At 37.9% G+C, this 22526-nt stretch overlaps 1 protein-coding gene across 1 annotated transcript in view; it reads left to right on the forward strand.

The window, feature by feature from the left end:
- epha4b (eph receptor A4b) overlaps positions 1 to 22526 on the forward strand; it is a 176727-nt gene that overhangs the window by 29298 nt on the left and 124903 nt on the right. Inside the window, exon 3 of the mRNA XM_055203154.2 lies at positions 6007 to 6667. Coding sequence (XP_055059129.2) covers positions 6007 to 6667 — 661 coding nt within the window. The remainder of the gene's footprint in view (positions 1 to 6006; positions 6668 to 22526) is intronic.

The following is a 22526-nucleotide window of genomic DNA, read 5'->3' on the forward strand; positions in this document are numbered from 1 at the left end:
AAAAATGTAACTTATTTTCTTAGGTCATTTTGCTCATCAAGAAAATACATCTTGATTTAAGAATTTGTAGATATTGCACTGAAAACAAGACAAAAATACAAAGTAAAAAAAGCTATTTTTATAATATATTCTGTAATATATTCCAATGCTGGTTTACTGTCACCCCATTGGCAGATATTTTTGCTTGTTTTAACCACAATTTCACTTAAATCGTATATTTTTTGTCTAAAAATTAAACTTATTTTCTAAGGTCATTTTGCTCATCAAGAAAATAAAGAATTTTAGATATTTGTACTGAAAAAAAGACAAAAATACTAAGTAAGAAAGTCATTTTTTGCAGTGCTGTAATATATTACAATTCTTGCTTACTGTCTTGCTACAAATTAAAAAGTAATTTCTTCCAATTATATACTTTTAGTTCAAAGCAGAACCTAAATTGTGATACAGCTTTGGTTTTCCTGTTACATATCAAACCAATAACTACATTTAACCACAATAACCTTCATATATAATAGTCTAAATTAAGATTATTACCGGTCTCTTATATAACTGCATGTCATTGTATCACGTCACAGAACTGTTCCCACATTCCATCTGTTCTGAATAGCACTTTATTAAATATCCCCTCATGTCCTTGTGCCGTGTTTACCTTAGATTTAGTGATGGTCGAAGTTGGCTTTGTTTTGCATGTATGGTTATTTAACGCGAGTGAACTGTAAGGCTATGTCAGGTCTAACAGCTGCGGCTTGCGTTTCATAGCCGAGGATTATCGCGGCGGCCCATGACCCGCCGATGTGCTGGGTTCTGGAAAGGCTGACAGGAAAAGCCAACACGTCCCCAAAGCGGCCGTTTCACCTCTGCTGGATATTTACCTTACTGACTCAATCGACTGCCACTTGACCTTTACAGGTCAAGACTAATACAGCTTTCCCTGTCCCAGATGTGGAAGGTTTGTTTTAGATCGGCTCTCCAATACCCGTAGTCATTTTGGGTATGTGTGTGTGTTACCAAAATAGCAGGGAATAATTCACAAAGAATGATAGAAAGCAGGTAACCCGTAATAACATGTCTCACGAAAGGGGCCGTCTTCCTAAAAACAGACGCTCTTTTAGGGATTTAAAGCCAATTGCATTTAAGTATCTTAAACTACCAGATGATTGTGGGCTGCAATCAAGTTAAGCCAATGAAGGGCTAAGCAGACCCCCTAAACTGACATGTTTGCCTGGCTTCAAAGCATTGGGACTCTATGAAGGGTGACTGGGGAATGGAGTTAAGGCATTTCAGATGGGACTCCAGGGGAAGCGGCCAGCTGGAGAGGCTAATTTTCGAGACGCCCACATCACACTTATGACTGCTACCTTGATTGAGAGTGGCTAAGCTTTACCTCCTGTCCAAATAGCCTGTTTTTCACACAACATTTGTGCGTTGGAATAGGTGTGCGTAGGACTTGTGAACGTTTCAGCGTATGCTTTGTGTTTGGTAGAGGTTTGCTACTTTCTTTCACCATGAAATGAGACGCATAGTTGCTTTTCATATGGTTTTACAAGTCGAAACGCGTAGCTTTTTTTGTGCATCTGGAAAGTCTAACTCAACCCTCAAGACTTTTGTCAAAACCTCCCATATGTGGTAAAATACTTAGGGTTCAGACAATGCATTCCCCAAAAAATGTTTCTATAGTGGTTAGCTTCAAACCAGCATTTGAGAATAAATAAACAGAGACACATGAACCTGCCTTTATGCCTGTATAAATAATCTTTCAAATGTCAAAATTATTGCACACGAGGGAAAGAACGTACCCTCGGTTTCTGTGAGACGTTTAGCTGCCGCGCCGCTTTGATCTGCGACGTTCGCTTATTCCAACTAGTAAGCATGTGGCTCAGTTTAAATCCGAGCGATGCTAGCAATTGACCCGTGTGTCTCGATCGTTTTTCTTCACTGTAAGCTAATGGAAATGTGTCACAAAACACTCTCATCATTATATGCTATGACATCATCGCATGAGGGACAAGTGATGCCCGCTCCAATCTGTGCTGATGCATGATATAAAATACTTCACATGCTTGATGTGGAAAATGGGACTTTCGAAGACAATCTGATGTACTCGGTCTCCTTGAATATTTGCATTCATACTTAGATGCAACTCAGTTAACCCTCAATCGGTCCTTGGGGTCTATATTACCCCAAACGACATTTCATTGGTTAAAAAAAAGGTTCCCTTCATCTCAGAGATCTCAAACTTTGTGACATTTCCTAAATAATCTATGTTTACATACACAAAAAACTGGGCTTGATTTTGTTGTTTTATAGGTATGTAAAAATTTTTTTTTATCAATATGTCCCTTAGGGTCAATATGACCCCAATTGAAAGTGAATGGGAAATGCAAAAAAAATGTACTTATTTAAAAATAAATATCAATAAATCCAGCATAAAACACACACACACACACACACACACACACACACACAAACCAAATTTATATGGCATTTTGTAAAAACAGACATTTCAAAATGCATCAAAAACTATTAAAAAAATAAAAATTTATTTTTTATATCCTTTCTAATGTTTATATAAACATAAATTTATAAAATGTATCACAAAGTAATGATTTGAGCAGTTGTCCATATCCAGTAAAATGAATGGGTCTCTATGGGAATCTGCCGGTCTAAATGATTTAATTCCTACACTGTAATTCTTTTATGTTTTTTTCTAAAAACCGATGCCTGAATTCAACACTTCACACCTAGATCAATATCTAAAAACAATTTAAATCAAATTTAGATAATAATTTATGTGAATTTTCATAAAATTTGATATTTTTCAGGCAAGCCAATGGTGTAGTTGAGGATTTTAGTGGTAAACAGGTACAAAAGTACTTAAAATCTCTCAAACACAGCTTTATTGTATAGATGAGAAGTAAACAAAAAAAAAAGATATATTATTTGTATTACTGAAAATGTATATTTTTCTTACAATTATGCTTTCAATTTTGGTGCCATATAGTCCCTGAGGGCCAGAAGTGTAAACAGAAAACGAGGAGCGTTTGAGGGTTAAAGATTGTTAAAGAACAAACTGTTCTAATATTCAGTCACAAAATTACTTGTTCCCATCATGCACTATTCAGAAGATCCAAGAGGAAAATCTCCAAGTGGTCAGGCATTTTGGAAAGCAGCGATTCCTGCAGCTTAGCATTTGAAGTCTAGCATGTTATTTGCTGATTGATCGGTAGATTAAATGAATTCAGTAATCACTTAAAACTGAGCCGGTGCTCCTTCAGCCCATCTCCACAGCAAATTACACAGTGGAGGAATTGAACTGAATTTATTAAAGCAAATCAGAATCTTTTTCGAGAATCAGGCGTAAAAAAAATCCCAGAGCGGTATATTTGCTTTCCCTTTAGGAGTGAAATGTTACTTATGCATGAAGTGTTCCAAATGAAAGAACCTTAGACAAGTGGAAGCAGATGGTAAGAGATGATGGGAGACAAAGTTTCTTAAATGTACTGTATCTAATGCTCTCTACACAAGGGCAAACACAAACACACACAAAATCAGATGCAGACTATATGTTGCATGAACGTACATGAAATAACATTTTTACAGACAGTGTTTAGAGTTTACAAAGCTACGCGTTCTTATAAATATGTGACCATGACTGTGAAAACCTAGCTCAAGTCATTTTTGTGATTTAGTGTTTTAGAGAACATTCTGTGAAAACATAACCTTGATATCTTTAATACTGCCTGTGTAAGGTTTCAAATGCTTTCAAGCCTTACCAATTTGAATATTTAAGCATGAGCGGCGAAACCGATATCAATGCAGTGCTCACTCACACGCTGTTTAAGAAGTTTTGTGTGTGTGCAACTGCGCATATTTTAATGTCCTTGTCTAGAAATCCGGATCTCAAGGCTTCAGACAGCACAAAAATGCTACATGGGCGTTAAAAATGTCCCGACAGAAAAAAAATTGTTTACTGGAGTATGTGGCATTTTTTGTATTCTGGTGCTTTTTAATTAAACAATTTGTTTGATAGCCTAAAATTTGTGTGTAGGCGTTTCGCAGGAGTACAATATGGTATGAAAACAAAATGGAGTTTAAATTATATGGACTTAAAAAAATCAAGTAGAATGCACTTGATGAAAATGGGTGGGTTATTTTTGACCCATAATGGGTAAATATTGGACGGAAAATCTCATTTCTGGTTTGTTTTGGATAAACTACAGTGATGGACACTCAAATTTGACAATGGGTCGTGTCTTGACTTTTTGACTTGTTTAGAAGCGTCTCTTGACTGCTTCAGAATGGAAGTCAAGGGCCATGAACAAACATGTCATTAAAACAACACTTAACGTTAATTTTCAAAACTGTGCTACTCTCCGAGTGGTTGGTGTGGTGTTCATGATTAAAAACAAATATATTGGCACAATGTATGATTTCAATCTGTGTTATTTGCTATAGTGGATCTATTTTTTCAGATACCTCACAACCGAGTATATACTTCCTCTCTATATTTGAGTCTTACAAAATGGCAAATAAAACATGACAGAAACTGTATTTCGCTACATTACTTGTTTTTAATCATCAACGAACACCACGAACCACTCTGTGAGTAGCACAGTTTTAAAAATGAACGTTAAGTGTTGTTTTAATGACATGTTTGTGCATGGCCCTTGACTTCCATTCTGAAGTAGTGAAGATACGCTTCTAAACGAGTCAAAAAGTCAAGACACGACCCATTGTCAAAATTTGAGTATCCATCACTGTAGTTTATCCAAAACAAACCAGAAATGAGATTCAAAGTACCGGAATTATCCTTTAAATATGGGTAGATTTCTTCAAAAATACAAATTTTTGAGCAAAAAGCTGAAATAATAAAATTTTTGTAAAGGAATTTTGTTAGAGATCAGATTCAGAACGACTATCAAAACATACATGGAGTTTAAATTAATAAAATTAGTTTTTGATTTAGTTTTTTATAAAGTGGGTAAGAGCGCCATCTAATGGATAATAGCGGAATTACAGATTACCGTAAAAACTCACCAGGAAAGCGTCATTGGCAGGGAAATGTTTACTCTTAATTGACAAGATAACTCGTCAATGGTGGGGAAGGAGTTAAAAAGTGTGTCTTTAAAATAACATCACAGAATTTTTACTCTGTATGCAGTATTATTTTACATTTGATTACTTAATTCAATTTCTGTACTTTAAACCACAGACCAACCTGAAAAAATCTGAAAAGCACTGTTTATTTTATTCAATTGTGGGTAATTTCTTCATTTAAATGCAAATATTTATGTGCAATTAAATGGGATTAATTAGATTTATCAATCAGTACATCATGTAATTAATTAGATTAAACATTTTAATCGCTTGACAGCATAATAATTATGTTAATCAAATGCTCTCTGCACGTTTTATCTATTCTTCAAATATTTTCGCATCAAATCGGCTTAATCCCAGCCTCAGGCCATTCGGTAATACAGCCTGTTGGCAGAATCCGTTGATATTTTTTTTTTAGAAATTTAGGTTTGACAAAAAACGTGCATGCACTTAGAGGGTTTTGCAGCAAAAGTCACATTTGTTAAATTCCAATGAAATTACTAAAGTGATGTTTGTGAAAAAAATAAGGCATTTCATTAATTCATTAATTGATTAAAAACCCGTTTCAATGCCATCAAGGTGAAATTATTGAACCTAAACTTAAGAGTCTGAAAAAAGCATGCTCATTTACAAGAAAAAAAATGTCAGACACACTTAATGGGTTTTGCAACTCTTCATTTGTTGGACATGAAAGATTTGATGCCTTTTAATTTGATCATCACTGAATGTTGTTGACACAAAATATTATCTCATATTGAGCTTATAAAATGTAGTACTTTAGTTGTACTCGCAAGGGCATGCTTGAACAAAGTCATTCCTCATCCTGGACATTTAAAGTGATCATCAACACTATGAGTTACAGGGACATGCACCTTTTACAGCTGTAATGGTTGTTCTGTCTGTTTGCAGTGGGAGGAAATCAGCGTGATGGATGAGAGGAACACCCCAATGCGCTCCTACCAGGTGTGTAACGTGATGGAGGCTAATCAGAACAACTGGCTACGCACTCGCCACATCCCGCGAGACGGAGCACAGCGAGTATACATCGAGATTAAATTCACCCTGCGTGACTGCAACAGCCTGCCCGGGGTCCCGGGAACCTGCAAAGAAACTTTTAACATGTACTACTTCGAATCCAACAACCCCAACTTGTGGTTCATCAAGGAGAGCCAGTACACAAAGATCGACACCATCGCCGCCGACGAGAGCTTCACGCAGACCGACGTGGGCGATCGTGTCATGAAGCTCAACACGGAAGTTAGGGACATCAATAACTTGAGCAAGAAAGGTTTCTATCTGGCTTTCCAAGACGTGGGAGCTTGCATCGCTTTGGTGTCCCTCCGGGTCTTCTATAAGAAGTGTCCTCTTGCCGTGCTGAATTTGGCTCAGTTTCCCGACACGGTCACTGGGGGAGATTCGGCTTTGGTGGAGGTGAGGGGATCTTGCGTGAATGATTCGGAGGAGTTTGAAGCGCCGAGGATGTACTGCAGCGGAGATGGCGGATGGCTAGTGCCCATCGGACGCTGCGTCTGCAAGCCAGGCTTCGAGGAGAATAAGGACTACTGTCAACGTGAGTTGTCTATGCAGCATATTACACTCCTGGGTCTACTTTTATGAATATTACTTTTTTAATGAATAAGTAAGGACTTTATTTGAGGTTTATTAGATTTAAGCAATAATATCTGCAGCATTGTGGTGTTTGCATTGTTTTAGCACTAGATTTGGATTTGTTGGGACTGTACAGCATCTCTATTTTCAGAAGTTAACAACCATGGGTTTTTGTTAAGGTCGGCATTTGTAACATGCATAATATGCAGGTGTGTTTGCATAATAAGGAATGGCAGTGACAATATAAATATAAGTGGCGCAGGGCTATTTCAGTGCATTTAACGGCTTGTTACTTTGAATTGTGGGGTGGTTAGTGAAGTTTTTGTTACTTGCAACTGCTGAGTATTCGCTTTAGTACTGTGTGTCTGCGTATGCGAGTAAATGCAAATAAGTTTGTGATGAAAGTAGCTGAGGGCTTCAGTGACTCATTCGCATTCACTACGTGCCTCGCGTCTCTGTGTTGGAGAAGGCAGCTGTGCTCCAGGATACAAATTATTGAGACATAGCATTCCTTAGACTATATGCTCTGTTTATTTGCTGCAAATCCATAGGCCTCCGGCAGGCCTTGTAAATCTCATTCTGCAGAGTTTGTTTGTGTGTGTTGGGTGAAATTGTAAAAGTTTTCTCCAAACAGACCTAACTGTTTGAGTGAATTAAACTCTTTCCATTTAGCTTGTGTAATAGTACCTCAAACTTTAGATTTTCACGATCGGTTGGATTTATATTTAAGCTGTAAGGTACTAGAGACTGTGCCATATTGTGAGTGGGTTGTTATGCACAACTTGTGAAAGTCTTGAACGGATTCAGCAATGATGCTTTAAGTGTCGTATCATTACAAAGATGTTTTTCTCATAAAGTCAAAACATAAGACATTTTATTTAAATAAGTGTTGTTTTATTCACGACTGCAATCTTTCTGCTAAAACATATAGGCCTGGTCCTTGACACATGAATTTACAATGTAGTTGAAGGGACACTACACTTAGTACGCTCCCCTAGAGTTAAACATTTGATTTTTACCATTTCGGAATCCATTCAGCTGATCTTCGGGTCTGGCGGTACAACTTTAAGCATAATCCATTGAATCTGATTAGACAATTAGCATCGCGCAAAAAAATAATCAAAGTGTTTCAATATTTTCCTATTTAAAACTTGATTCTTCTGTAGTTACATCGTGTACTAAGACCGACGGAAAATTAAAAGTTGCGATTTTCTAGGTCGGTGTGGCTAGGAACTATACTCTTATTCTGGCGTAATAATCAAGGACTTTGCTGCCGTAACATGGCTGCAGCAAGCGCAATGATATTACGCAGCCCACGAAAAAAGTCCCCTTGGTGATTTTCAACTCTTTGGTTATTTTTAACGTGATGCTAATGGTCTAATCGGATTCAATGGATTATGCTAAGCTATGCTAAAAGTGGTACCGCCAGACCCGGAGATCATCTAAATGAATTCCAAAACTGTAAAAATAAAATGTTTCCCTCTAAATTAGCCTATTTTCAAAAAAAGTGGAGTGTCCCTTTAACAGCTGGTTTCTGTGAGTGCCGTGCAGTAATATGCATGATGTGAACTAACCCTTTTATAAGCCTTGATTGCTCTCCAAACTCATATTGCATTGTGCCTTTGATGTTTTGATTTTTGTGTAGCCTGTTAACATGTCTAGTAGGGCTGCACGATATACTGTTTCAGAGTTGACATCACAATGCATGCACCTGCAATAGTCATATCGCAGAACATACAGATCTTTTTTTTAAAGAAACACTATTTTGGACCCCTTTGCCGGTGATACACACTATATAAGAAAGGTTTAATCACCCCAAAATGCAAGGGAGAAGTTAATTCCTCTTAAACTAACCTGTTATAAGTCATCTGATGAAGTCAGTATTTCTCATATCACAATATAAATCACAGGAAAACATAACATTGCAATGTAAGTTCCCCCCACTATCGTGCAGGCCTATTGACTAATACAAAAAAATGAAACATCTATCCACCCACATGCATCTCATTTGATAAAGCGTCTGTCTTTTAACCTTCTGCTAATCTCCACTTATCCTTGTTTATGCATGGCATCATTGTATCTACTGTATGTTATAGCAACTCGGACTGCAGTAGAAAGATGGAAATAAGGGATAGCGAGTTTGAGTCTATTTGTGGGGCTCCTGTTCTTTTCTTTGTGCGTTCGCCTGTTTCCCATTTAATGGCTGCCGAGTGGCTTCATGTTGTTTGCTAATGGGCAGTCTGGAGCGACACAGAGGGACCTACTGAGGAGCTAATGATAGCACCTTCATAAAGAAACGTTTGCAGATTTCATACCACTCTCTGCTAGATATATCTCTTTTTTTCTGTTTAAAATACATTGTGAATTTTACTTTGCATTGTTTTTTTAAGATTTGGTTAGTTTATGCTAATTTAATTTAGGAATTATCCATTTCATGTTAATTATAAATAAAAAAAGAGGTTATGCACAACAAACTTCCATATTCTGTTAAAGACTTCTAGTTTAGGTCTTTTGTGTGTGGTTTGATATATACAGAGTTGCTTTATGATTTCAAAGGAGCTAATGTCGGGCTGTCGAAGCCTACTGTAGTCAGGCTTGTAACCCGAAGGTTCACGGTTTGAGTGCCCTTGAGCAAGAGACACTCCAGCCAAATATTAAAATTACCTTATGATTGACTCACCCTTAAGCCATCCGAGATACACAAGTCCATCATCTTTCAGACGAACACATTTGGAGTTATTTTAGTAAATGTCCCTGCTCTTCCAAGCTTTCTAAGGGTAGAAAACAGGGATCAGGGAACAACTTCTGACTTTAAACCCCCCAAAAAGTGCATCCATACTTCACAGAAGTAATCCACACCAGTTAATAAATGACTTCTGTTGATGCATTTTTGTAAGAAAAATATTTAGATTTCAAACACAGATTTTTGTCTGAAAAATGAAGGACATGTGTACCTCGGATTGCTTGAGGGTGAGTAAATCATGAGGTAATTTTGATATTTGGCTGGAGTATCCCTTCAAAGAGATTTTTATACATGATACACACAGTTGACGGTACCCATTGAGTTTCATAGTATTTGTTTACCCTTCTATGGAAGTCAATGGGTACCGTCAACTGAAAAAAATACCTTCTTACATGATGACAGAATTGTGTTTGTTTACAACGCTTTTCCTACTCAATAGACAGTTTCATCGGATGCACATGTGGTGAAGCGATTATGCATCTGAGCAGAACTTTACTTTCGGTCTCTGTTTGTTTAATGGTCTGACTAGTTGCTAAACTGTACTTTGGAACAAATACCTAATTGAAAACCGGCAGCCGGGTGGTGGGAGTACCCATAACAAGGATACTTTTTAGGTCAAAATAGGAAGAAATGACGTGCATTGTGAACGTCAGACTTATAATCATTTTCGTTCCGTCTTGTCTCTTCAACGAAAACTCGGAAGCATCTCGTCATGTTTTCGTCACCATTCAGTTAAAAAAATAATAAACGGCAAAACAGAAAACAATTAGCTAGGTTATATGATTAACTTAGAAGTCCATAGCTATCACCATCAGATCATACAGCATGCGATAAGACCTGTTTTTAGGTTTCGATGTGATGTTCAGTACAAAGCCTTATCAGCAGTATATTGATATTACATGAACTCAACGAAATTAACATGATTATTTTTATTAAAATACAATAAAAATGTCTTAACTTTCATTTTGTATTTAAATTGCAACAACAGTATTACTGTACCTTATGTAATTCCCATGAACATTCCCATACTCTCTTGCCCTCGAGTTTCAATTATGTTGTGAAACTTTTCCTCCCTTTCTCATGCACCGAGGTCAAGGAATGGTCAGTTGTTGCAAAATAATCTTATCAGAACGCGTCACTGTAATGAATTGCTCTCTGTCGGTCAATTAACCTTATTCAAGACAAAACTAGCTGTATCTTTTCCGGTCCAGTCGCCGAATCAATCATGTGACAGGTCAGTGGAACAGAAATAAAGGCCTCGCTAACAGCACACAAAACTCAATAAATGGAGATTGACCGTGTTATTTTTCAGTGTGGTGGTCCGTGGGCCAACATGACGAAATGGCTAATCACGGAGGTCTATTGGCAGCACAAGGCCAGAGGTCACCTAATATATGTTCTTGTCCTTTACTTAAGGCAGTGAATTATAGCCGCGTGTGCAAACGAGGGCGGGTACGTTTAAGCACACGTGTGTTCGCGTTAGTGAATGCATTACACATAAGGCAGGCAGATGGCTTTTCATATTTAGCACACGACTGATCCCTTTAAGCCCTGATTATATTGAGGATTTGTGAATTATCCTCGATCTGTATTAAGCTGACAAACACCTAAAATGGATTCTGCTAGTAGTACAATAGTAGCCTTGAAGAGAACGCAGATATTTAATAGACATACCTCACAGATACCACACAGTTTGGATAGGGATTAGAAATCACAGATCGTTTTGCGCCGTAGGCCGCTTTGGGTTAGTGGAGGAACTTATCTTTATGGTGAAAGTATGATAAAAGCATAATAATAAAGTAGTAACAAAATGTTTTAAAAAGGATTTTGCATCTGATCAGTGTCTCATAGATCCTGTTGTTTCAGACCTCTATGACTTTATTGTATGTATAACATTCACACTGTATAGAGAGCTAAGGTGAATCATAGTATTAAAGGTGCCGTAGAAAACAGTAACTGTATTTTTCTAGGCATAGATGAAATAAAAGAGTTTAGTACATGTAGGGGTGTGCGATATGACAATATTTGATCGTGAACGATTAAAATGTCTCCACGATCCACTTTTTCGAAAACATTGTTGTATCGTGATTCGCACCTACATCAAGGGGAGCGCTACATGAAGGCGAGGTAAGGGCCGGGTATACCTTTTCCACGTTCGTTTGTGCAAACGCTGTCTATTTCCTTCGTGTAATTGTTTGTAGTGGAGTGTCCTGTCTCAATATTTTCTCGTGCATGCGCTGTTGTACGCGTACTGTCCGTGCACTTTCCGCGCATATATTTGTTACCTTGTAGGACTGCATTTTTTTATGGGGGCCTTAGTATGGATGTATTAAGGCTCATTAATGGCAAAATAGTCTTTAAAAAAACAACATAAAAAGGAATTGTGATAAAATCGTGAAATCGTGTTTGGTTTTTGCCTAAACCAATCGTGATATAATATTTTTCCCATATCACCCACCCCTAAGTACATGGCAATGACATACCGTGAGCCTCAAACACGATTGTTTCTTTCTTCTTATGTAAACCTTGTGCATGCAAAAGACTGCTGGAAAGCAGGCCAATCTCAACATACTGTAACACCAACTGGGATGTTAAAGTCAAGATGTACGCCCCCAACATTAGATTAAAATAAGTACAATGTTGTTACAATGCTAAAACAAATTTATGACTGCTGAGTTAACGCTATATGCTAGTTAATGCTATATGCTAGCGTTTAGGCTGAAGTTCTACTATTGACGTTACAGTTACGTTTTGCAGGTCCATACTGAAAAAAACACAAACTTACCACTAACGCCCATTAACAATCTCCAAACAATTGATTATTTCTTAAATTCTGTATCTTCGTCTGATACAGGCAAACATAAAGTCGGTTAACACACACACTAGGCGTGTAACAGTTCTCGGTAAAGAATCGAATGGTCCCGTTATCCTCCCACAGTGCACCGTGTTTGATTCGACCACGCATTTTTTAATATAGTTTGGTGAAAAAAACAATGCATAAAACCGCTAATGTACTGTTCTGAATAACCTCTGCGTGTGTTTAGGTGAGAGTACCTGTCCAATCAACTCGAAGAATGCAAATCTGTTGCCAACCTCACAGTTCCTCTTCACGTGTTGGTGTGTGTGTGGCGCGGACCGTTTAGCGCGGCAAGCGAAGGAGAAAAGACGCTAATAGACGCACCACCCGCTTCATTTAAGTCTACTGCAGCTGCGATGTTTAAGAAAACGTGGACAAAACTGTTAAATTCGCGAGTGCCGTATGCTCAAGGCAATACATCTAATATTACGAGCCGCTTATTGCGCCGTCATCACCAGGGTGTTGTTAATGGCACGTGATCGCAGGTTAGACTGAAACAGCACCCATTGCCTTTTGTGTTTAAATGTTAACAAACTGATCTTCTTGCCAAAAAAAACCTTGAAGATAGTGGCATAGAATATAAAAAGTAACCCAGTGTTCTAAGCTATTAAATGTAGTATAATAATAGGGCTTATTCGCAAACACCGGAAGTCGCTAGCCGTGGCCATCTTGTTGACATGACATCTGTCCTGCCCCTAGCCGCACGTAGATTTGAGTCGAGGGGAGCAGTAGCCTAATGGCTTCATCTCGTCCGTATTAAGAGAAGATGAGCTTGATTATTGTGGAACAATATCAAATAGAACCAATAGCCTTAAGTAAAGATCCGTCCTTATTGCCAGCCGTAACTTATCCGGATATTTATAACTATATCGTTCATACAGTATCCGCATTCATCATACAAGCACTGAAGGGCCGTTCACATTATAACTATAACGATTACTATATCATCGTCCATACACCAAACAATACGTTTATGCTAATTCGCTCACGGCACTCGCGCAAATCACTTGCCTTTAATATTGCTTGTAATAAAAACTTTTGCAGATGTCCTCAACACGCTGCGTTTCGCGTAACTTTAAACAGTGTGAATCTAATAGTTTGTGTAATCTCTTACCTTTTGGCATAACAGTTAGTTAATGTTATAGATTAAAAAGCATTACGTAGTCAATTTTCACAGCAACTGGAGGTAATCTAATGTTATAGACCTCAGCAATGAGCTTCACTGTCATTTTAAGTGGCCGTGCACTTGAAGTTCAAATAGATTTTAATGCTATCAATGGTTTATCATTCATCAGGTGGGAAAAATCGCTCAGAGAGTGATCCCAATGATGTCGTTCATTGTATCTGTATCCTTATAGTTTTGGTGTGAGCTCCGCTATTCTGTTTAATATAAAACGATTTTCAAAACTATGTGAACGGCCCTTAATTCCCTACCTAGTATCAATGCCAGACCTATTATTATGTTCATATAGTTATTAATAGTAATTTAATAACTGTCTCAATTTATGGCAGCTGTTGGGAGTCTCTCCTTCGCTGGTTCAACTCCTTTGTCTCCTTTCATGTTTTCTGACAGTTGGTATCGCATAAAAACTAATTCCGGGGTTCTTTTTGCTCTTGTTAGAACATCCGTGTATTACACCACACACCATCGCGCGTTTTTAAAAAAAAATTACACCGATAATACCATGCATAATACCCACGCTGCCTCGCTTGTCAATTGACAGACTGACAGTTTTATGTCAACAATATGGCCGCCGCGAACATTGATGACGTAGATCGAATAAGCCCTATACAAGTGCTCTTAAGTGAAAATGTTGATTTTGACAGAGGTTAAAAATGGCTTACGTTTTTATTTTTGTAAAGAAGCCTGTTGTGACCAAAGTCTACCGAAATGTACCGAAAACCGTGACCTTAAAACCGTGAGTAATTTGAACCGTTACAACGCTAACACACACAGAGCTACTGAATTGAGCTGCTCTGAGTAACAGCCAATCAGAGCTGAGCTCAACATAATTATTCGTAACTCTTTCAAATAAGGTAATAATAGACCATTTAATTCTAAAGGCAAATTCTAGGGTTGTAAATGGACATGTAAAACCGTCTCTATATCATATTTGCATTTAATACCTTTTAGATATTAGAGAACAATTTAACATATTATTTCAATGCATTCTCTGGCACCTTTAAGGTACATTGTTATTTTCCATACATTTAAAGATAAACATATGGTAATGACCACATACATAAAACTAACGGCGACCGGGCTTTTGCTACGGCAGCTCCAAAGCAAACAGTCTTCGTCTTAATTTAAGATCCGTCCCCTCTATTTCCTAAATTTGCTTTAAAACCCACTTTTATTCAATATGTTTTAACTAAAAATGTTGTGTTCCTTTGTTTGTCTGGATTGTGTTTTTACTTTTACTCTATTTGTTTTTATTTGTTGTACAGCACTTTGCTTGCAACTTCAGTTGCTTGTGCTTTATAAATCAATAAACTAAACTAAACTAAACGTACTTTCAAGATCCAAAAATAACAAATAGTTCAAGTGTTAGGCAGGACGAAAAAAGCTCTTTGCAAGAGAGATTATTGTTGGTATTTGCTGAAAATCTTTTATGGTGATTTTTGTAGTTTTTTTTCTTTCCTGTAGCTCAAATGATTGTGAGCATTGTGTTGTACAAACATCAGTGGTTTGATCCCAGCGACCCACATTTTCGAAAAATGTATAGATTGTATGCATTTTAAGTCACTTATATAAAAGCATATGCCAGATGCACAAATGCAAATGTTTAAGCCTTGAGAGCCATTGTGTTGGTCAGTGTGGTCACTCATCCTTTTGTGGTCCATGAATAAAAGTAAGCAAATGAGTTGTAAATACCACGACTCGAGGGTGAGAAAATCATGGTAGAGTTTAAATTAAACATTGAAGCGTCTGGGTAAGCATTTGTCCTTGGAGAAATGTGACAGCAGATTGAAATTCAGAACATATAAAGCGAGAATACTTTCTCCTTTTTACAGCAGTTGTTGGTTCTGGGCCAAGGCGAAATGTGTATTCATTTAAAAGTCAAGCTTTTGAAAATGTTTCTGTGGTGTTGAGCGCTAGCTAAATTTGGAAACACGGCTTGACTAATGCCCACACGCTCAATTGTGTTGCCTCTTCTGCACGGCCGGTGACTGCAAACAACGGCGAGCTGCTTATATCCAAGCGAAACGGTGAAGGCAAAGGTGTTGGTTTCTCAAATTTGCTTCTGTGTTTATGCCCAAGAGAGCTGAATCCATGTTCTCGTCTGAGCCAGCGCTCTGCAAACAAAAGGTCAGAGAGGAAAAGCGCGTCAGCTGCACTGAATAGCCTGTGCGGTGAAACTGTCAGCAGGGTAATGTATTAAAATGAGCCATTTTTTGCTTGTCTTCTTTATGCAAGGTAGGTGCTAATGGACTCATTAGCCAGGCCCGCTCTGACTCTGAAATGGCAGTCTGCTCTAATTACTGACATTTTCCATAGTGCTGTTTTCGTAACATTGGTGTTTTTCCTCAGCCCTTCTGTGGTCGAGTTTCGGTAATGGTCACCCCTCCTTTTCTAGCGACGCTCGGAGACCACTCAGGAGATGAGACTGCTGCTCCCTGTTTAAATATTCATTAGGACTCATGGATCCAACTGTCTCGGAGAATCGTGAATAAAAAAAAAGGCTAAGTGCTTTCATTTAAAAAAGGCAACAAATAATGGAAAATCATGACATTCAATTAGGCCTGGCTACTTGCTGCCCGTCAACGCTCCTCATTTGGAAGTCAGCAAGAAAGTCCATTTGAATGCTGATCAGCGCGTGTTTGTTCAAGGCCGCGTTTTCAATAATAAATTTGTTCAAAAATACAACTGGTCATTTGTGTTTGGTCAGGGCGCGTTGTGCTGAGTGCCGGTACCTTATTTCCACAGGGACCTCTGTACGTAGGACTTTCCTATGAGTTTCTCAGATGACGCTTATAAAATATTAATATCTTCATAGCCAAAGCATAGTTTTTATGCACTCTTGTGGGTATATTTATCAGAAGAATGACTTGTTTGTATATGCAGCAAGTGAATAAATAGAGTAGATATTGATAGAAGATGCTGCCACACTTACAGATGGCACTTTAATAATGGGAAAACAAGTGGGCATCAAATTATTCAATGTAAAAAGTGAAATTTGGATCTACTTTATTCTCACTTTAAAGGAACAGTATGTAAGAAATGTATATCAATTAATCATAAAATGGCCCTGATATGTCACTAGACATTAAGAAATCATTTTCATTTCAAATACTTATATCACTGACAACAGTGGTCTGGGCAGGATATTGTCATTTAAAAAGTGGAGTTGCAGCCCTTAACTGATGTTTATGTTGTCATTTTTTGTATTGGCCACCAGTTGTGTGATTGCAGTACCAGTTTTAGCCACAAGTTTTGTGATTGCAATACCACTTTTGGCCACAATCCTACATACTGTTCCTTTACGTAACATATTTAAAGCAACACTATGTAGTTTTTTTTACCTTTAAATAATGTCTCTAAAATTATTTCAGTGATAGAACAACTTTAACTGGACAAATTGTACTGTTGCTGCAACCTGAGCAGCCTCCTAGCTGCTACAAGCACAATCTGAAAGTGGCGGTGGAGGGTAGAGCACACAGCCCCGCACCTCCCCCTGCCTGCAGAAGAGTGTCTGATACCAGGCACTGTTGCGCTTTTCCACCACATGGGGGAGCTGTAAGTCATTTTTACATGTAAACTACATAGTGTTGCTTTAAGGTGAAAAAATGTATAAATTATAAAAAAAAAGATAAATATAGTAAGCACACAGTTGATGGCACCCATTAACTACCATAGTATTTATAATTTCTATATATTTAATGGCGCATGCACACACAACCAAGAGCTCAAGATTAGGGATGCTCCGATCAGGATTTTTGCAGCTGATACCGATCAACGATTTGTAATCTTCGTGATCCGCCGATACCGATTCCGATACCGATTTTTTTAAAGCTGATATGCAAGCTCTTTGATGACTGTAACTGTTACATTTTTTCTTGATAAAATAATACCACAGATGTTGCCTTTGTTATATTACTTGCAGTAATTAGGTATATTATTGTTTTAATAGAGACTCAAATAAATAAGCACAACAAATATTTATTCTGCAAAGAGAAATTTAATATGGCTTTAAAAAGGCTTATGTCTCATAAAAGTACTGAAAATAAAACACTTCACAGTCTTTACTGTATTAATTAAATATACACGCATTCGTATGAAGTATAAAAGTTCTTTAGTCAAGAGCAGAGAGGGATTTTATTGAGAGATGAATAGGTTACTGCAGCTTTAAGACGTGAGAGAGAGATCGCTCTGTTCACGTAGACTGATGACAGGCTGCTGTGTGTGTGGGCGGCGGCTGAACGCAGACAAGCAGCTGTGAGGAAAATAAAAGTTTAAACGCTCAAAACTTTAAAACACATGCAAATAATAAACTTTTGGCATGAGGATGCAATTGTCCATGATAGATATGTGTTGTATGTGCTGTTTGATTGGGATGTGAAGATGAAGATCTCTGTAAAGGCAAAGAGAGACATACAAATCTGTACGTTGCACATGAGCAACGGTTGTAAAAATGCTCGCGCTACGTAAAAAAATGACTTTAATTGCAGCCGTATTCAGGATCCTTTTGATGTCAAAAACAGAAAGATCGGTTTATGAGATCGGCAGATTTAGTGAACACCGATCGAGTCATTTAATGTCATTATCGGCCAATACCGATTGGCGGCCGATCGATCAGAGCATCCCTACTCAAGATCCCTGAAGAAGTGTGTTGTTGGATATAGTTTGTTTATCTGTGGTAGTAGCGGAGTTGTGCATAGGTGAATCTCATGAAATCCAGACTTAAAAGATGTCTAGCAACAATTTTTAAAAAGCCCTTGAAGCCAATGTTTGTTTGCACATATAAGATTAAGATCTAAACTTACTATAACCATTATTTTTAGAGGATTTAAAAAATATTTCCTATAGAATTATTTACATTTTTTAGATTCTCATTATGAAAAATTATCATTAACGCAACATGATATTGCATGAAATATATGCATTTACAAACTCATGTTTCGGTAATGAGAACTAAAAAGTTGTCTAGGTACTACGACAAACAAAATTTCAACTTTTATCTGGAAAGAAAAAAATAAAAACTGTTAACCTGGTAGCCATCTTGAGTGTCACAGTCAATTATGTCCCTTTTTTTTAAATGTTAGTTCCTTGTGGGCTTAAACAGTGATTGAAAATTGTTGCGGAGGATGAGAACATTTTTCTTGGACACATTTATATCCCTTATTATTGTCTCTACATTTACCAATGATCACCAAATACCACATGTTTCTTTACTGTAAATGTTTATAGTATAACATGCACTGAAGCTTTTTATTTTTTTAGATTTTTTAATTATAAATATTTCCATGTCAAAGAACCCAAATCCAGTCATGGACACATTGCGGTAATGAAATTTCCCCCTTTAATGTAGAAAAAAAACAAAATTGGTTTGTATGATGTCATTTGAAATCATGTGCAAAATAGTACATGAAGAGATGTTTGTAACTGTATGCTTCTTATTTTGATACTCTTACTTTGCATTAACTTTTTTTATCAAAATGTTTCATGACACCTCATAAGTCTAATTTCACGAGAATCACCCGTGTGTGTTTTTTCATGATGAGTCGCAGGTGGTAAGCAAAACTGCATCAAATATCTGTGTTTTGTTGGCAGTTGGCACGTAAGTGCATATTATGTAAACAACACAAACATGTAGTGAATCATAAGTTATCCAGAGATAGTGGGATAATATTTTGTGCGTGTTGTTTGCTTGTGAACATGCAGTGTGTGTCACATGAGCTTTAAATAGTATTCAAAGTGTATTTAGATGTCTGTAAAAATAGTAGAAATGTCAAAATCAACTAATTGGTGGGTCTCGGTAGGTCAACTCTATAAGACCTGAATATATGTATGTCCCTGAACACTGTCAGAAAATGGTAAAAAAATTGCCCCTTGCTGTCACTGGGGCATTACCCTTTCAAAAAATACACTTTTGTACCTAAAGAGTTCATATTAGTACCTTAGAGGAACAGCTTGGGACCTTTTTTGACAGTTTTTCTGACAGTGTAGCACAATTGGTAAAGCATTGTGTTAGCAGCACAAAAGATTGTGAAGTTTATTTTCAGGGAACTAACATACTTGAAAAAATGTATACCTTGAATGTGGTGTAAGTCGATTCGGATAAAAACATATGCCAAATGCATTAATATATTGTTATTGTGTAATGTATAATGCTGGGTTGGTTTAAATTTGTATTTGTGACCCATTCCTAAAACAGAATGAATGAACTAAATGAATTTTGACGCTTTCCTAGACCCACTTTACCATTCGGTGCCAAAAAACTTTTTAACAACCCTCCTGATAATTTGTCAGCAGTTTTACCGACAACATACCGTAAGCGGGTCATCATTTACCAAAGCCATTTTAACACAAGCTATAAGTGTTGTTTTTATTACTGAGGATATAATATATATTTAATGCTGGATCGGATGTGAAATTTAATAGTAAATGGCCTGAAATATAGGTGCCCTGTTTAATAAACTTCAAAGAAATCCATCTATTGGTATATCGTAGTCGTCCATACATTGAAGTCTCCTGTCAATCTCTATTCTTAGTGTGTCTCTCTCTAAGTGGTTATTCCTACCGTGTGGGTTGTTTTTCCCATTTGGCATTATAAAACGGGCCGGTCCAGAACCTTTACACCCTGCTAGGTAATTAACATGCTCTGGCTGTCTGTGGGTCTCTGAGGAGCTCTCATTAGCACGATGCACATTCAATAGGCCTCATTCATGGCGAAGGGGACCTATCTGATAAGAGACGCCTGTCCCCGGGTCAGTCATTGTGTTGGTGCTGGCTGCTCTTATCTGTTGGATGAATAAGGCTGATGGGCTCTTGGTTTGAAGTACTTACGGATGGGTGGACAGGACCCGATTCATCCGAGCACTCATAGCCTGTGTGAATAGCACTGTGTGCGTTTGTTTTATCTGTGTGTATTTGTGTTATCTTTGAGGTACTTGTGTGTAGGTATACATGGACTATCGAGATTATGTTTGGTTTTTTACGGGCTTGTTTTCATCTGTATTAAGGTGCCGACTGACTGACATGGTAAATGATCAAGCACAGTTTATTTTTATATATTTAAATGTGATATTAAGTGAGATATTTAGTAGTGGGTTAATGTGACATCAGATTTAACCTTGAGAGCAAATGAGGATGTAGAGTGGCCCAGAGGAAAATTTTATTGCTCAGAGGTTGCTCTTTCATAGCTCATTCTCTAAAATTGTACACTCACCTAAAGGATTATTAGGAACACATGTTCAATTTCTCAATAATGCAATTATCTAATCAACCAATCACATGGCAGTTGTTTCAATGCATTTAGGGGTGTGGTCTTGGTCAAGACAATCTCCTGAACTCCAGACTGAATGTCAGAATGGGAAAGAAAGGTGATTTAAGCAATTTTAAGCGTGGCATGGTTGTTGGTGCCAGATGGGTCGGTCTGAGTATTTCACAATCTGCTCCGTTACTGGGATTTTCACAAACAACCATTTCTAGTGTTTACAAAGAACGGTGTGAAAAGGGAAAAACATCCAGTATGTGGCAGTCCTGTGGGCAAAAATGCCTTGTTGATGCTAGAGGTCAGAGGAGAATGGGCCGACTGATTCAAGCTGATAGATGAGCAACTTTGACTGAAATAACCACTCGTTACAACCGAGGTATGCAGCAGCAAAGCATTTGTGAAGCCACAACACACACAACCTTGAGGCGGATGGGCTACAACAGCATAAGACACCACTCATCTCCACTACAAATAGGAAAAAGAGGCTACAATTTGCATGAGCTCACCAAAATTGGAGAGGTGAAGACACAGAAAAATGTTGCCTGGTCTGATGAGTCTCGATTTCTGTTGAGACATTCAGATGGTAGAGTCAGAATTTGGCGTAAACAGAATGAGAACATGGATCCATCATGCCTTGTTACCACTGTGCAGGCTGGTGGTGATGGTGTAATGGTGTGGGGGATGTTTTCTTGGCACACTTTAGTCCCCTTAGTGCCAATTGGGCATCGTTTAAATGCCACGGCCTACCTGAGGATTGTTTCTGACCATGTCCATCCCTTTATGACCACCATGTACCCATCATCTGATGGCTACTTCCAGCAGGATAATGCACCATGTCACAAAGCTCAAATCATTTCAAATTGGTTTCTTGGACATGACAAATGAGTTTACTGTACTAAAATATATATATCATAAAAAGTTTGGTATGGGTCTATGTATTAATAATTTACAGTCAGCTTATCGTACTCTATGCAGAAATGTGCCGTACCCAATGTACTGATGTCTAACAGAATCTCACTGATTAAAATAGCATAACTCACTGTACAGTTTGAGTCCCTGAGCGCTGTGTAGATTTCCCTCATCCTTTATCTCTCTTCCTCCCTCTCTCACCATAAGTAACCCTACACGTTCATGACAAAAAATAACCCGCTGTATACTGTCACAGGGATTACATTATTATAAAATTGAGTTTTCCTGTCAAAACATGCTCCTGGATGCATATCCTCAATTGCACTCATCGCACGCTGTCTACTTCTCTCTTCCTCCTTTTCCTCTCACAGCTTTGAGTTGATGTTTCCCCCCCATCTCTCTCTACCTGACCCCTGGAGGCCTGAAGCAGGCCATTCATGCTGTCTGCGTCTGCCACAACCAATTACAGATCCAGCCGAGACCAGAGCAACTCAGACACCTGTCATATCCCACTGCCTCTGTCCTGGAGCCCGGTAGACTTCCCCTCTCCTTCTCTGACTCACTCTCTCTCCTCCCTTCTGTCGTTGGCCGATCTCTTCTACTTACGCACTTTCTTTCGCCCTCTCTTCGGCTGGCATATTTAATTTTCCTTTGTTCCAGTCTTTCGCCCTCTACTTTGGCAGGATCTCACTGTTGTGTCCATTCCTTTGCATGCTACATTGCACTTTACAACTTACACTGCATTGAGGAAAATGGCATAGGAGGAGTCTTTTACATTCTAATGGGTGAACAGGTTATGTTGATATTGGAAATCAAATGTGACCCAGTCTGCAAATAAACAGCATTTTTTTCTGTTTTCCACATAAAATCATCC

This window comes from Misgurnus anguillicaudatus, chromosome 2 (genome assembly GCF_027580225.2).
Source record: "Misgurnus anguillicaudatus chromosome 2, ASM2758022v2, whole genome shotgun sequence".
In the NCBI taxonomy this organism is placed as follows: Eukaryota; Metazoa; Chordata; class Actinopteri; order Cypriniformes; family Cobitidae; genus Misgurnus; species Misgurnus anguillicaudatus.